Source organism: Rhipicephalus sanguineus, chromosome 6, assembly GCF_013339695.2.
Source record: "Rhipicephalus sanguineus isolate Rsan-2018 chromosome 6, BIME_Rsan_1.4, whole genome shotgun sequence".
Classification (NCBI taxonomy): Eukaryota; Metazoa; Arthropoda; class Arachnida; order Ixodida; family Ixodidae; genus Rhipicephalus; species Rhipicephalus sanguineus.
Window position 1 is genome coordinate 78,935,653 of NC_051181.1, and position 16,704 is coordinate 78,952,356.

General features: G+C 46.2%; 1 protein-coding gene across 1 annotated transcript; it reads right to left on the reverse strand.

Annotated features, from left to right (window-relative positions):
* Positions 1-1,063: 1,063 nt before the first annotated feature.
* LOC119395928 (39S ribosomal protein L55, mitochondrial) lies at positions 1,064-5,473 on the reverse strand. The gene is made up of 3 exons (XM_037662958.2): positions 5,300-5,473; positions 3,179-3,359; positions 1,064-1,364 (listed from the first exon to the last, which is right to left on the reverse strand). The coding sequence occupies exons 1-3, from the start codon at positions 5,305-5,307 to the stop codon at positions 1,215-1,217; spliced, it is 339 nt and encodes a 112-aa protein (XP_037518886.1). The 5' UTR covers positions 5,308-5,473; the 3' UTR covers positions 1,064-1,214.
* Between the last annotated feature and the right edge of the window lie 11,231 nt (positions 5,474-16,704).

The window sequence follows — 16,704 nt, forward strand, 5'->3', positions numbered from 1 at the left end:
TACACATTATTTGCTCTAAAAGCAAGGCTGTACTGTTCCATGCGAAATCCAAATCATACAAAACGGCTCACAAACTAATACTTAACAACATCGAAAATGAACTTTCTCAAACTGTTAAAAGGTTCGGTGTCCACTTTCATGAACATATGGCATGGAATTATCATACCGAACACATTAGTCGTAAACGTTGTAGAGTTTTAGGTGTGTTGCGCCGATGCCAGAATATACTACCTGTAAAACAAAAAATATTAGTATACAATGCATTTTTCTTCACATTTACATTATTGTCATCTGGTGTGGTCTACAGGCTCTACGGCATCATTAGATAACCTGCTTGTGCTACAAAAAAAATGTACTGAAGGTGTATCACACAACACACACACTGCTTCATTATTAATAAAATATAGAATTTTAAGACTAACCAGTTTTTACAAATACCAGCTTTTGTAAGTTTTTAAATCGGAAATATGCAAAGGAAGTACCGCTTATGTACTTTGGCCGACTTGCAACGAAATCCTGCCAGTCGCCTCACTCGCATAGAGAGACTTGGCATCATGTCCCTATGTTAATTGTGGACTCCAAACATTACATTACCATCTTCAAAATGTAATGTACAAGTGAAAATTAACAAGTGATGGTTTGCGTATATTATCTAAAGCTGATACATTACATCGGATGTGCCAATTGTGTTGTTACGAATGTTGGGTGATTTTTGTGATTCGCGTCATTCATTTATATATGTATTGCTTTGTTATGAATATTTTTTAGGTATTTCAGAGCTTTCATTTTATTATTTACTGCCATGGGCCACATGCGTGTTTTTTTCTTTTGGTATTGTCACTTTCCGCTGCCTGTAAATTTGTTATTTTTTGGGCGAAGCGGCCAGTCAAGCTGTGAAATATAGCTTTTTTTCCCTTCACACCAAACCACGTACATGCTGTAGTCTCACGTACCTGTCACGTGGTTGAATAAACTCAAACATGAGCTGTGTGAAAAGCACAAGAGTGGTTGTAGATAACCACTGTCATACGTCCTTACTCCAAGGATCACAACACTAAATTGTTCAACAATGGTAAACACTTTTAATGCCACTCACACTCACCAATACACGGTGCCTGGTACTGCCAGACCAGTCTCCAATGCCACAGATGACATCTCGCTACTAACAGCTTCTTTTAAAACATGATGTAGACCTAGCATAGACATACGACTAGCTACTTCTTCTTTTTGATGAACTTGAGGTATCGTTGGCTGTCAAAGTTGTCCTCCAATTCTTCCTGGATGACAACAACCTCTGGAGGTTTCCTCTTGACAAGCACGAGCTGCTGCTCCTCTGGTGTCAACTCTTCAAACTTCAATGGCAACTGCCCACAAAAAGAACAAAAATGATAGCAGCGTTCAAGTGGACAATCCTTGGAAAAATTAACCGACTTCACACTGTACTTCACCTTTGTGCTTGTATGTGCAGTGCTCAGCAATTCGAATGCAATAATCAGACCGAACGGCAATGGAAAGTTTATGCACCAATGGTAGGCGTTAGAACACTGTGCGGGATTGCTATGGCATTCAATAAAATCAAGAGCTTTAGAACCGCAGTTTTTGACCCCAAAGCCGTCCCCCAGTGCTCAGCTGCAGTACAAAAAAGCACAGGCTGCAATGTGGGCCAACTATTGCATTCATCTGAATCCCTGTACTGTACTACATTGTGGAAATCCATGTGAGCTAAATGCACATGAGAGGCACATTGAAACCTCATACTCTAAATTTCAGTTAAGATATGGTTTTTGTAGTTTGAATGAGAAATCTTGGCAACGTAACACCGTAAAAAAAAAAACAGCAAGAAATTAGAACTTGAGGCTAAGTACCACTGATGACAAAAACAGAAAATGTTTTATAGTTTGCTTTATATGGTCTGATGCTGCTGACAAGCAGCAATAGCTTTCGTCACTCATTTGAGCCTCCTTTGCCATACTATTAGAAAGCGATAGGATGGTCCATAAGCATTCATTATTGAAGCCCACAAAGCCTGCAATGGAATGGAATGGAAGAAACTTTATTCAGGTCTATCGGGGTGTCAACTAGCACGTAGCGGGCCGCTCCCACGACATGACAGATAGGCCTAGCCTCTCCGCCACATCATGGGCCCGTTGGACTGCCCATTGTTGTGTTTTCAAATCCGGACTGCGTAGCGCAGCATCCCACTTGGACGATGTAACGTCTTCGTCAGCCCATAACGCGGGGCACCGCCAGAGCATGTGGTCTAAGCTGGCAAAGTCTGGGCAAAGCTTGCAAGTGTTTGATGTGTGAATTTCGAGATAGATCTTGTGTAAGGGTGCGGGACTAGGATATGCCCCGACTTGCAAGAGTCTGAGCATCAATGCCTGAGGCCTGTTCAGTTTACGGTGCGGCGGCGGATACTTTCACCTCCTCAGAAAGTTGCAAATAAATATTTTTATGAAATGGGATTTAGTACCAAGAATGTTCTATAAGGACATTGCTTAAATGCAAATTTTCCATCAGGGACCATGATAAAATACGCAAAATATCTTCTTTGAGACATGTACTACTATCCTAAAAGATGCTACTGCCATCGATTACTAATAAGATAGTGGCGATAATAGGAGATATAAAGGGTAGAGTATGCAATGATTACACACTAAGCGTTCTAACATATGGGGCTGAAACTTGGAGGATAACAAAGAAATTCGAGAAATTGTTAACGACCACGCAGCATGCAAAGAATGCAAAATTAGAGATGTAACATTAGGAGATTGGAAGACAGCAGAATGAGTCAGAGAACAAACAGGAGTAGCCAACATTCTGGTTAACGTTAACGGAAGAAAATTGACCTTGGCCGACCCCGTAATGCATAGGACAGACAACTGGTTGTTGGTTAGAGCAATGGAATGGATACTAAGGAATGGGAAATGCAGCCAAGGATGGCAGTGAGCTAGATGGAACAAAAAAATTACGATGTTCGCAGGGATCAAATGGAAATGGCTCGCACAAGATAGGGTAAATTGGAGATCGTTGTAAAAGCCTTCGCCCTGCAGTGGACATAAACATAAGTGGATGATGATGATGATGAGAGTGGTGAACTAAAAAGCAGAGTAAAAAGCCGAATCAAATATGAAACTGCAGCCATGCTAGGCCAAATGGATAGACTGGGTTAATTTACCTTGATGAGGCTGCGGGGTTCGTGGTAGCGCACAGTGATAGTTGAGCCATCCGGCTGCACGAGCACTGTTGGGTATTGTCGTACATAAGTCGCCCGCTTCACACGGCTAATGAATGACATGTTGCTGGCTTCACGGACACCGACACGAACAGGCATGACCGCCAATGACAGCCTGCACAAGCTAAAAAGAAAAAGAAATGGTATTCGTTTTTAAAAATTGAGGCTTCACTGAAATGCCTCTCATGTATACACTCAAGCAAATTGACATGATTGCCATATCATTTTATAAAAAAAAAAAAAAGGAGACAAAGAATGCCCTATAATACCACATGATGAAATTTGGGAACACACAGTTCTTTATATAGGAACACTTAGTGAATATGGTGGTTATGGAGTATATGGGTGTTTATGACAGCACTACAACAGTAAGCAATAAAATAACCGAGAACAACACACTGTTTTTTACCTGCCCTGTATTAATTATGAGCATGTTCATGTATGACACAAATAGAAAAAAACTTGGAGGACGCTTGAGCTTCACCTTCAAGGGTAAAATGCGATAGCATATTTGGGCCCGCTGCACATTGCCTTCTCAATTGCTAGCCTGGCTTCGGTTCTCGGTGAATGCCTCAACCGTGACACAAGGAAATGAACGACTGTGCATGTTACAATGGCCATTTGGAACTATCCTAGAATGCCTACTGCAAGTTCATTTGTTAAGTGCCCACTATGCCATAGTTCTTCCTGTTGGGAAACAGTGAAAGGCCCACAACGCGTCCGTAAAACAACACGCAAACCTAAGCAGCGGCTCACTTTTTGTTGATGCTTTTGCAGCTGATGATGATTAAATATGTCTCAGAGCTTTGCAATGGGTGGACCTTTAAAACACCCACTCGTTGCGCAATTCACATGTTTTGAAACTTGGTGGGATTCTACACTTCTGGCCCGCAATGTTACATGTGTTACGGAGGCTCCTTCCACTACATGACATTCATATAGTGTTCTTTCCAAAGCAGTTTCAAGCAATAGCGTAGCACTGTGGTATAACACCTGCTTGCTATGCAGACGGCCTGGGTTCGATTCTCACTCAAACCGAAGAGTGTTATTATTTATTTTACTTCCATCTCTCTAGATTTTTCGGTCACGGACAAGATGATTTTTTGCTCACAGCTAACGACGTCGACCCCGACACCGAAATTTCTGCGAAATGAGCTCTTTAACGCTATCACATTAAAAACACATTAAAAATGTAATGACATGTTGCTTTTTCAGCCTTCATAGACTAATATATGATAAAGCTAATTTCTCGGAGCAACCAATCGACAAGTCTTCACACACCAGCCCTGGCAATGATTATCTTGTAAAGCAAGGAAACAAAGCTCACACGAACTACTGCATTCACTCTAAACAATGTTGAGCATGAATATAGGTTGACCCTTGTATATTATGCTCTACGTGAAATAAGAAAGAAGTATTCAGTTATAGGTTGACCCATATCTTTCGAGAAACGAAAAAATTCGAACATGACATGTATTTATTCATAATAAGCACACACAAGAACTTCAGCTTTGCCTACTAGAGTAGAACGCGATTGTGTAATCATGCCCCTTCTGCATCGCCTTTTCAACTGCTAGTCTGGCTTCACTCTCGGTGCACACCTAAACTGAGCCGAAATGAAAGGAACGCCTGTGCGCCTGTAAATTGGCCCTTTCAAATCACCCTAGAATGCCTACTGCAAGTACAGCTGCGAAGTGCCCGCTATGACATAATTCTTCCTTTTACAAATTGGCGGAGTACCTACTGCGTGTTCGTAAGAGAACACGGGCACCAGTAATGTTACCTAGCCAAAAATGCCCATACAATCGCGCATGCTAAACAACCCAATTCACAACGAAGTTTCTCGGTCCACACGCAACGTAAGTACTTGCGCACAGGTTCGCATTAACTTTGGTGACCAGCTAACGACGTGAACTTCTTGTAGCGAGAGTGCAGAAGTTTTGTTGTTACAGCAGTGTGTTATATGATCGCTAAGATGAAAGACAAGCTGGAGAAACACCGGTCAAAAGTCGCTTCATGGGGTAGCATACACCCGGCGAAAACACTTTTCCGCCGCTACCTTACCACAGCATGGTTCCCAACGTTGAGAACACGAATGACGCTGAGATGCGCTGTTTTAACAGCTCAAAGTGGGTAATGCAGGAACGTGCGAAGTCAGCCACATAAATGCGATGTCCTGAACAGTGGAAATTCACCGAAGCCGATCACAAACACACCAGGCCGCCATGCACCACGACATACACACAGGGTTGCCAGGTACTCGGAGAGCTACCCGCCAAATTTCCCCCCGTTAATAGCCCAAAATTAGCCAAACGTAATTAATAAAAAATAGCCCAAAATAGCCAAAGAGAGCAAATATAGAAAAAGGTTTCTATTCATTATAATTTATACACAGAGAGTTTATACACGTCTCCAATTGTGCTGCTGCTTGCAAGATCGCGTGTGTGGTGCAGGTAGTAGAAATAGAAAGGAAATGTCACTTTATTTGCTAGAATTTCTGTTTTCTTGTTGCTCTTTATTAATTTGTTTTCTTTGAAGTGATGACACAATGTGACGGTTGTAGTCAAAGGAATGGAGAACCCCATGGAGGAGATGAATGTTTTTAGTAATTGCTCGTTTGGTATTTCACGGCCACTACGTTTTTTTATGTAGCGGCCGTGGTTTAAAGCAAGTAACTAAAGCTAAATGATGCGGATCACATTCAGAGCATAAGTTGGAATCCATATCAAGCTAAGCTGAAGTGAAGCGGTGAATTATAACCTTTAAAATCAACGGTGATGCGTAAAATCTGGTGATAGTAGGCATAGCACAGAAAAACGTTACGAGGCTCCAAGTTACTTCGTGCGTGCTATCATGTACACTTTATATTTAAAGGGGTGGAGTCATCAAATTTCGAGGCTATAACAAACCTGTTGTGGGTTTCCTATGTATGCAAGGACATTCCACACGAAGGGTCGGACACAGCAAACGTTTAGAATATATTTTAATTCACTTCCAAAGTGTACCTAAATGCCCATTCTCCCGATCGAAACCCATCGCTAGCGCGCCAACAGTGACGTAGATCTGTAGGATGGGCAACGAAAGTTGTAGTGACGTCACACCAAATCTGCTGTAGTAACGTGAGTGACCTCCTGATCTCCGCCACTTCCGCAACGTACGTACCGGCTGTAGTGAACTACAATATATTCTAGTTCACTATAGTACCGGCAAAGCATCGGTTGCTACATCACTCGCCGAGTTTCGATCGCTTCCTGGCTAAGTGCGCCACAGCCTTGTGTGGTCACGTGACCACGCCTCCTACACTTCTACGTCACTGCCCAACCTCGGCGCCCAGAAACCGAAACCGAAAGTTGTCCACATCAAAAGGCGATATTAAATTATTTAGCGAGAATGCACGAATCTTGGTGCGTGCATCATGCTTCCTTGAGCTATAGGAAACGCTTACAGCAAAGAACGCGCAAGCCACAAGTTTGGTGGCACCACCCCTTTAAATCCACAAATTTATTCGCCATGAGAAGGAACAACTTAGCAGCATCGCGAAATCCGGCAAAGGAAGCTTCGCCTTAAAAGGCAGGGAATAGATTCAATATTAATGACTACTGTAATTGTCTGGTGGAGGCTGCTGATACCTAAAGAATGCAAACACACAGGTAAAGGATAGTAGAAAGAGTGAAGTAAAGATAACTGTGTACGTAAACACTTGATTCACAACAAACTGGAGGTACAACCCCACTAAAGAGGAGAAAGGGCACTGGAAAACAAGCGTTTGAAGCGAAGGCAGGTAATAGCCCAAAAGTAGCCAAGTAGCCAACTACAAAAAATCCCGCCAAGTCCACAAAAATGTAGCCCAATTTGGCGATTTATAGCCCAACCTGGCAACCCTACACATTACACAAACGAAGGACAAAAACGCAGCCGGATGTGGTGATCGCTGCGTTGCTGCGTGTTCCGCTTGCATAAATAATGATGATGATGATGATAATGCCCAAGCTGGCCGAACCAAAACCGAAACTCATCAAGCAACGCAGAACCACGGAGCGGCTGTGGCAGAACACTGCGATCGTGGAGGCTATGCAGAAGCTCGGATACCGCGGTCGTGGCGGACGCGCCTCAACACTCGATGGAAGCGCGTGCTTTTGGGCTACGCCAATGGTGCAAAAAAATTCTGAGAAATGGCGATAACAACGATAACAACAACGCGAAGAAAATCTAGAGACTTTAGGTTGTACAATTTCAGCGTAACCAAGCGGCGACGGAAAACCGCTCATCGACGACAATTATAGAAGCTGGGGTGAAGGACTTACAGATTATTTAAGCAACGTTGTCAAAGAAGCTTTGAAAAACTAAGACGTCATTCCGTATTATTTTGCCAGGAGAAATTCCTTCGGAAAACGCATTCTGATTGTTCACACCGAAATGCCGTTACATGATATGTATGTAGTACCACAGTTAAAATTGTGTTTAATTTTCATGTGTGCAAAGAAACGTTGGGGTCATCCCACGCCAAACGTCCCAGCCATTTTGGCGACCACCTCAAATGCACTAAAAAAAAAATCGCGTGTTTTTATTGCATTGAAAACAGTGAATTGCTAGAATATTTCAGTGAAAAAGAAAATTTTTGGTCATGTGGGAGCATTTTGAATTTCGCAGAATGTCGTCTAAGTGATGTTTATCAGAAAATTTGTTCTTAGAGTACCGTTGTCTTGTTTCAATACCGAATTTGGCCTAGATATTAAGCAAAGGCGTTGATCGAAAGTGTTCGAAGCTCAGTAATATTACTAGAATTATTCAGTTATACACGCCTCCAAAAAATTTCACAATAAAAATGTTCTATGTTTGCATTTTTTCCCTTATAATATATCGCTACGTATGAACATCCGAGTATTGAATGCTTACTCTACAGAAACTATATTTTCCTTTGAAAATATTTTCAGACCACTGGTATTTTAAATTCTACGAGAAAAAAAATCTGAAACTTGAGAAAATCATCATTTTGGTCAACAGTGACACGCAGTTTACACCACGTGGTGCTCCAATTAAAAACCAGCTTTACACATCAATCAAAAGCAAATAAATAGTCCTTCTTATATGACAAGCTTGATCATTACAATCTTAGTTTTAAAGAAGAAAATTATTTTTGAAATTTCCCATTGACGGCTATTTTCCCATTTGGTCATACGGCAGCTTCCTCGTTGAAGTTCCCCATTGCCGTCAATGGTGAACCTAAAGAATTATTTTCTTCCTTCGAACAAAAATTGTAATGATAAAACTTGCCATATCAGAAAACTATTTATTTGCTTTCGATTGAGGTATAAAGCTGCTTTTTAATTGGAGCACCACGTGGTGTAGATTGCGTCTCAAGTTGGAATGACCCTTGGTTAACAAGATCTGCGCCATCGAGATATGCGCCATCGAGTACGGATGACAGCTGAGAAAAAAAAAAGTCACAATTCCGCCGCAAGGGCGAAGCAATGAATGCCATAGCAATAAATTGGAATGTTATACGAAGTAAGGCTAGCAGGTAGCTCTTTAGATCCGATCTCTTTTAACTCTACAAAACGCTGCTACGGGAATACGGCCGCTCCAGGGAGCGAAGCGGTTTTCGTGCTGTCTGTCGCCTCAAGGTGAAGTAAGCGGTGAAAGCACAGCACGTACAAGAATATACGAGCCCTACGTCTACTGATGTCTGTCAGGACAGCACGAGCGCCAGCGCTCGCGACCGCCCCGCCCCCTTTTGATCAAAGTTCGCAGTTGCTGCTCGAGCATCGCAGCCCCCTCCCTCCGGCGCCACTTCATGGTCCTTCAACCAACGAAAGACGGGCGGGGCCCTTCCTCTCTGCTCGAGGAGCCATCGACGGCAGGCCTCGCACGTGGGGCGAAGGTAGCGATTTCTTCTCTGCGACTGGCGCGGCGCGCAGGGTTTCTCGCTGCCGTTCTTTGTAATAATATAGCACTTTAATACATCGAATGTGGATGAGCTCATGGTTGCGCACTGAGCGCAACGCGCTATGCAGCGGCGATATTGTGTTGCGAATCGTATGAGCGCAACAATTCAGAAAGGTGTGGCGCGTAGGCTTTTAGTAAGAACTCGCAACGCGCGAGTGCACGCAAAAAGTACGTGTCACACGAGAGCCCAAGGCTATTATCAAAAGAATAAAATCGAACACATGCGATGACCACCCGATGACCATGATCGAGCTGCAATGCGTTCGCGTGTTGTTGCTGCTGAGGGCGATAAAAGAGCCATTCTACTCTGTGATAGGTGGGTGACCAGCGAAGCTGTTTACATACGACACAGAGGTGACATTTTAGAGCGCAGCTCTTAGGCGCCTGTTCCTGCATTGAGCGGCGTCGCCGTTGGCGTCGGCGGCGTAACCGATGGAGCGAACGAGGACGAAAGAGAGCGAACGCGGAGTCTGTCGATATCACGAGCCACTGACCTCTCTCGCTTTCTTCCTCCGTCACGCACGCCGGCCCACCGGTCGAAGCTCGTGTGCATGCAGGGCGGCACGTGCACTGCGGCTGGCTTCGCTTGTCCTAACGGGGCTGTCGGAGTTTCGCACGGTTCGCAACGGCTGCAATACACAGAGTGGTGTGCGTAGCACACGATGCCGAGCGCATAGACACAATAATACGGAAGGCCACCAAACGGGCTCTGGGCCTCCCAAGCACCACATCCAATGGGCGTTTGACCGCACTTGGCGTGATCAACTCGCACAAGGAGCTCACGGAAGCCCATCTAGTGAACCATACACTCGGCTTGCGCAGACGCCTTCAGGTCGGCGCCTTCTCGTTGGCCTCTATATACAACACGACCACGAAACAGGGGACATGCTCAGGGTACCGGAGCTTTGGAGACACAAACTTTTCGCACATCCTCTACCCAGAAACATGGACTCGATCGGAGCTGCACCATGGGAAGACGGGAAGCGCGCGTTCGGGCGCTAGAAACATGGGAGTTTACTGCGTGGACGTTGCCGGACCGGGAGCAAGGGGGTACTATACGGCAGCAGTATTCCACAAGGAAACGCAGGTGGAGAAGCTCTCTCGCACAGAATTTCTAAAGTAATCATGACTGATTCTCGCAAAGCCTGCGCCTGCTAGGCAGGGGAAATTTCACCTCTTGCCTACGAAATTCTGCATGCGAGCACGAGGGGTCGCCGACCTTACCCCAAAACGTTTAGTATGGACCCCCATCAGGGACTTCGAGGGAACGAGGCCACAGACGCAGCTGCCCAAGCGCTCATTCCCGCGGGTACCTCATTTGAGCCCTATGGACTGGACATCACTATCGCCGCTGCTCAGGTACAAAGAAATTGCAGAATACTATCGCTCAGCAGTGCCGGTACGTATCGACCTCCCGCCATGAGACGGGAGAACGCTGACTTATTTCAAACGAACACATTGCTACGCCCGGCCATATTACAATAATACTATGACCCCGCGCGCAGTCACTGGCAGGTGCAAGCACTGTGGGGAGACAGCCAATGTCTACCACATGGTATGGGCCTGCCAGCCATTTCTCCCCTCCCCAACCCTACGCGAGAGGACTGGGAGGCGACGCTTTTGCTTAGCTGCTCTGATCTAGGGGCCCAACAGGCCCCCATTGCGCGAGCAAAAGCAGCGCTATCGTCCACTGACGCCCCGGACTGAGGATGTCACATAGTCTGTAGGGCTTTTTCAGGGTCTCATAAGGTCCGTTTTATAATGAAGTTTTTCACCACCGCCATCACCACCACCAGTCGAGCGCTGTCGGCGTTTCGCTTGGTTCGCGACGCCTGCAATGCACAGAGTGGTGAGCGCAGCACTCGAGCGTGGGCAGTTTCTGTGGGAATATGTAATGAATGTTATACTGCTACAACTGCGGATAGCCAAAAAAATCACAGCATATCCACGGAGTGAATGATGATGAGTGGGCGAAGCTGCGGAGGTTCATCGGTAAACCGTGAATCTTCCGTGAATTCTGCCCAGTACATCATCACCGACGTGAGATCGGGCGCGTTTATACTAAAGGTTCGATGAGAGTTATGACGACTTGCAGCTCACTTTAATTTTACATGTACGCTGTGAATTTTCATTGTTTAATCACGCACAGGAGCAATCGCACACACGCACTACCTTGGAGGTCAAAATTCAGTGCCTATATATACGGGGTGGTCACTGAACGGTTGTGCAGCGCGAGCGGTCGGTTTTTTTCAATCAAGACGCTGCCGCGACGCTGCCTCGCGACGCTGCCTGCGTCGGCGCCGCTGCGCCGCGAGGCAAGATAGGGGGGGGGGGAACCGTAGGAGAGGAGAAAGAGGGGGAAGCGTAGGAGAGGAGAGGGTGATACATATCACGTACTGTCGCAGCGCATTCTCTTTAGGGAGCCTTCATGTGTGCACGCCCCCTCCGTTTTTAAGACTGGTTATGGGAGAGGGGAAGGGGGATGGGAGAGAGGAAGGGGAGAGGGCGAGTGGAGAGGGATAGGGGTAGATGACATGGGGAATGGTGAGGGGGAGTGGAGAGGAGGTGTGTGGAGAGGGTATGCGCATGCGCAGTAAGGGGTGGTCACGCCGCACACCACCACCACCACCACCGGACAGATACTGCCGTTTACTGCCGGCTGCCGGGAGATACGCCGGACAACGGAGACGTGACAAGGTTAGGCTAAGAGGAGCTACGCCCCTAAAATTCAAGCACAGTTTGCGTTGCCCCAACACGAACCTGCGCTCAGAATTCGAATTAGGCAATATCGTAATCGTCGGTGAATTTTATGGGCACCCGTTCGTCCTTCGTAGTCGTAGTAGTGCGTAACCAGTCGTAACGCTAGTACCAGATCTTGACCTCCAAGGTGGTGCCGGTAGGAGATTTTTCCTGTGCGTTGTTGAACAATAAAAAATTCGCAGCGTGCACGTTAACTAAAAGCCGAATTCTTCTGTCTCTCATTCCCCATTAGCAGCCATTGGCATGTTCCAGTAGGAAACGTTAGTAGAAGTGTAAGTGTTAGCTAAAAGCCGACTTCTTCTGTCTCTCATTCCCATTAGCAGCCATTGTTTACCTCCAAGGTAGTGCCTGGTGAGATTTCTCCTGTGCGTGATTAAACAATAAAAATTTTGTTCAAAACGCCGTTGATTGATGAAATAAACCAACGAAAGACGCCAGATGTTTTCTAAAAGCAAAACGAAAGAACGCCAGATGTTTCTAAAGCAAAACGAAAAGACGCCAGCTGCTTAACGAAAGACGCCAGATGTTTTCTAAAGCAATGGTTTTCTAAACAATGAAAATTCACAGCGTACATGTAAAATTAAAGTGAGCTGCAAGTCGTCATAACTCATCGAACCTTTAGTATAAACGCGCCCGATCTCACGTCGGTGATGATATACTGGGCAGAATTCACGGAAGATTCACGGTTTACCGATGAACCTCCGCAGCTTCGCCCACTCATCATCATTCACTCCGTGGATATGCTGCGATTTTTTTTTAAATTTTTTTCTCATTGTTTACCAATTAGTTCTGCTATTTCACCCAAGTGGGCGCTAGGGGTTTCCTCTCGACGGACATGGTGAAATCCGACCAGCCAGTCATATACAGCCTTGCTGTTTACAGGTTCCAAATGGAACCCTTCACTTCCAGTTAGGCTGGTTAGAACCTATAGTGGGAACAGCTGTTTCCAGTACAAACTGTACAACTGGTCATGATTCCAGTCTGTGCCCAGCTGGCTTGTAACTGGAACCAGCAGCTTTCCAGTTGGACAACAGGGTTCCAGTTGGTTTCCAAATGGAACCAGTTGATCCCAGCCACATTCTCACCTAGGCAAGTTTACACCGATCCCCTTAAACTCGGTTTTTTAACACAAATGCATTGCTGGTAAAAACTTTTCCCAGGGGCAATAAAGTCGTCTTATATCAAGATATGAAGGCCGTAGGACTTTTTTTTTTACTATCTTATTAATTGTTCGCTGTTGCCTCTTGCGCGCGCGTCCTGCAGCAGAGCCCGGAGGCGGCAGCTGCTGCACGGCCACTGAATGAAACATCTTTACACATTAGTTCTTGCATGTCTCCTTAGAGGGCTAGGAGTTTCCTGTCCGCGCAGACACGAAGGAATTCGACCAACCAGTCGTAGATCATTTTCCGCAGCGGCGCACGGGCGCAGCCATGTTTTATCGTGTGACGTACGGTAACTGGCCTTTGGCCTGAGAAGCGACCGTTGCCGTGTCACACAAACTGGTTGCAGCAAGGCGTAAGCAAGTCACATGCTTGAGCGCAAAACATAGTTCGATATCTAATCGCCTATAAGTTTACAAGGTTGAGACATTTGCGTTTATTTGGCACGTACTGCGCCACAGCGTTATGTGATATGTTTACTCTGCTTCGCATTTATGGCGTATGCCTTATTAGCAACCACCAGTAGCTGTGGTTACGAGCCAACATGGTTAGCACCCATGCATACGCGACTGCCCGCTTCGATACGAACTTACGTTTGCTATTTGCCTACTCTCCTAACAACAATAAATGGTGAAATCGGCTATTGCTTTGCGTTATCTCACGCTGGAATCAAAGCATCAGGTATGCTTTGGCTTTGTTATTGAGATCAGCTTTATTTAGCGACGCCTGCTAAGCCTTCATAGTAAATTTACAGCGCGAAAAATTTTCGCGCTGCAAGTTTACTATGAACGCTTACCAACTAGCCCGGCTTAGCACTCTTTTGCTAAGCCTTGTCTCCGAGTATTTGAGGTCTTGGAAACACTGCAAAATACCGACGAATAGAAGAATAACTTTTATTGAGGGAAAGGGTTCAGGAGCTAGATGGGTGGGGCCTCATGTCCAAGGCTCCACTGGCTTGTGCCGCTAGCCGGACATGGTCCAGAAGCGCTAGTAGTACCTCCGGGTCCCAGCTAGCGAGGAGTGCCTCCCATAGCTTCAAATAGTTTTCTATTCTGTACTTATGTTTTATGCAATTGATTTGGCCTTTTACTGCAACCCCATGAGATGTGGTAAAGGGTCACCACGGACAATCACGCCCATTCGTTGGAAAAATTTTATATATCGCAATATATTTGGATACAACCCCGTTTGAATTCTACGGAGATGCCATATTTCTGCCGTGCGCATCGCTGATGAGCAAGCTCTCGCGGAGCCATCTGAGCCGGGTCACATTCTTCCTCCTCGCGAAGGCTATCGTGTGTGGTGTGAGTCGGGTGGTCTCTAGGCCTGCATGTCCCGGGCACCAGACCAAGAGGCTGCAAATTTTTAGTGGTAGACGACCTTTCGTAAAGAGTCGGCACGCCCCCAGCGAATCCGAGATTATGGTGATGTACGCCTGCCCGACATTTCGCTCTCCATTTTTAATCGCCAATGCGATGGCGAAGCACTCGGCCTTGGCGATCGGAGAATTGTACAAGGATGCGCTGGCTACACGTGCTTCTCGTGTCTACTAAGCGCTACGTATAGCATGTTCTCATTGTCTCTAATTTTCTTATCCATTTTATCCGCTCCTCTCTCCTGTCTTAATGTCATTCCTTGGTCCCTTATCCCAAACCCTTATGAATAAAGTTATCTTTCTCTCTCTCTCCTTGGTCATATTCCCAGCTAGGGACAGGGGCGATCGAGATATTTCTTCGGATTGGTTCTGGTATTTCTACCAGCCCCTCGTCCATGTTTTGGGGGTGCGGTGGAATGCCTGCCCTTGTCAGGGTCTTCCTTCCCGACTTCGTCTGGATGAGACGGTTCCTCTGAGATATTAAAGGGACACTAAAGATCAAAACGATTTTTCTCAACATACCAGGTTTGGGGCAATTTTGTTGAGCCAACGGCGCCAAAATACGATAAGTACGCTTTGAAATCCGTGACGTCACGCGGGATTTCGGCGCGAAATTTAAAAATGAAACTTTGAACTTCATTTTCTCTATTAATAAACCTATGATGGCGAAATTGACGACATTAGAATTCTCAGAGCACAATTTATCGATCTAACCTGGTTCATTGTTTCTCTTGAGTGTCCCTTTAATGTAGCTGCCTTCAGCTCGGCCTACGTGTTATGCACGCTGATCTCGAGCAGCCTGTCTGTCGGAGTGCCTATTCGTAAGCCTAATGCCGCCTTGTGTCAGGACGCAAATACAAGGCAAATATAAGTGTAGGTTTCGAACTTACGGGCCACACAGCGCACGACGACGACGTGATAAATTTGAGGCGGAAGGAACCCGCATCGACGGGTCCCGCCATGTTGCTTTTTTTTTTTTTTTTCAGGTGCAGCCGTCTGCTCGCTTTTACTTGCCCAACGAGTGAGCGCAGACGCTATGGGGACGCCGTGCAGACCACGCTGCGCGGATGGAGACGTACCTAGTTACTGTACAAAGTTCCTTTAACCATATGCAGTAACTCTAGAGACATACATATATTGAGCAGCGCAGCCAAAGGCCACATTCCAGGGACTGCACATCTGATTTTAATTGCGCAAACCAGCGGAAAATCGTCTACAGAGCTTCGCTCTAAAACTTATTTCATTTGACGCGTAGTCAAGACATGCATACAAACCAATACAAACGGAGGAGCGTATAATATTATGTACGAGCTTTTATTGTCGCTACTAAACGTACGTACAGGATTCAGTAATCCACGGTTCCGCACATTTCACCGCCATAACTAAAACAAATCAAACAAGTTCAACGACTCAGCGCAATTTTCGCGGCTTGACCATAATTCCCTCCGCTACGCTGCGAACAGAGCAAAAAAATTTCAACATGTTGGTCGCTCGCCGCTGACCATTGTGGAGAGTGATTGGAGCGAATTTCGCTCCGTTCGCTGCCTGAAAATTGATTTATTTTAGATGCGAAGCAGCTTTTGCTCGGGGCTGTGTCCGTCCTTCCCTCACGCGTCCGCTCCCCATTGCGCATGCGCCAACTCTCCCCCCTCTCCTCGCGTGGGCCCAAGGAGGTGGGGTGGGGGAGGTAGCATGAGCGCTGCCTCCGCTTCGTTTCTCCTCTCCCGTTTCTCTCTCCGCCACAGCTGTGCGCTCGTATATAATGCGGCGCACGCTCGTTCCCGTTGCACTCTCCTTCGCAACGGCGCTATGGACGCTCGCGAAGCTGGACGTAAACGGCAACGCCGGCAAGTGAATCTCGAAGCTGCGAGGCAACGCGAAGCCGAAGCGCAACGGAAACATCGAGCTGGGGGGGGGGGGGGGGAGGTAACATAAGCGGTACACAACAGATACAAAACTCCACACACAAATGAAACATACAAATGGAGCAACAGCGGAAACACAAGTGAGCACCCAGCGCTGCTTCGCATCCCCACGTGGTTCCCTTTAGTGGGTGTACCTTTTTGACTTTCGAATACTGATGAAGAGTTTTAGGCGTGAAGCACCTTAGGGTCTCGGCGTGCATCGTCGTCTGCTGTCGTGACGGTCCATTTGCTTGAGCGCGAGAGGGCGCCACCGCCTCAGCGCTAGCCGTGTGGCGAGACTATTGAAACGCTCTTTCTGCGATG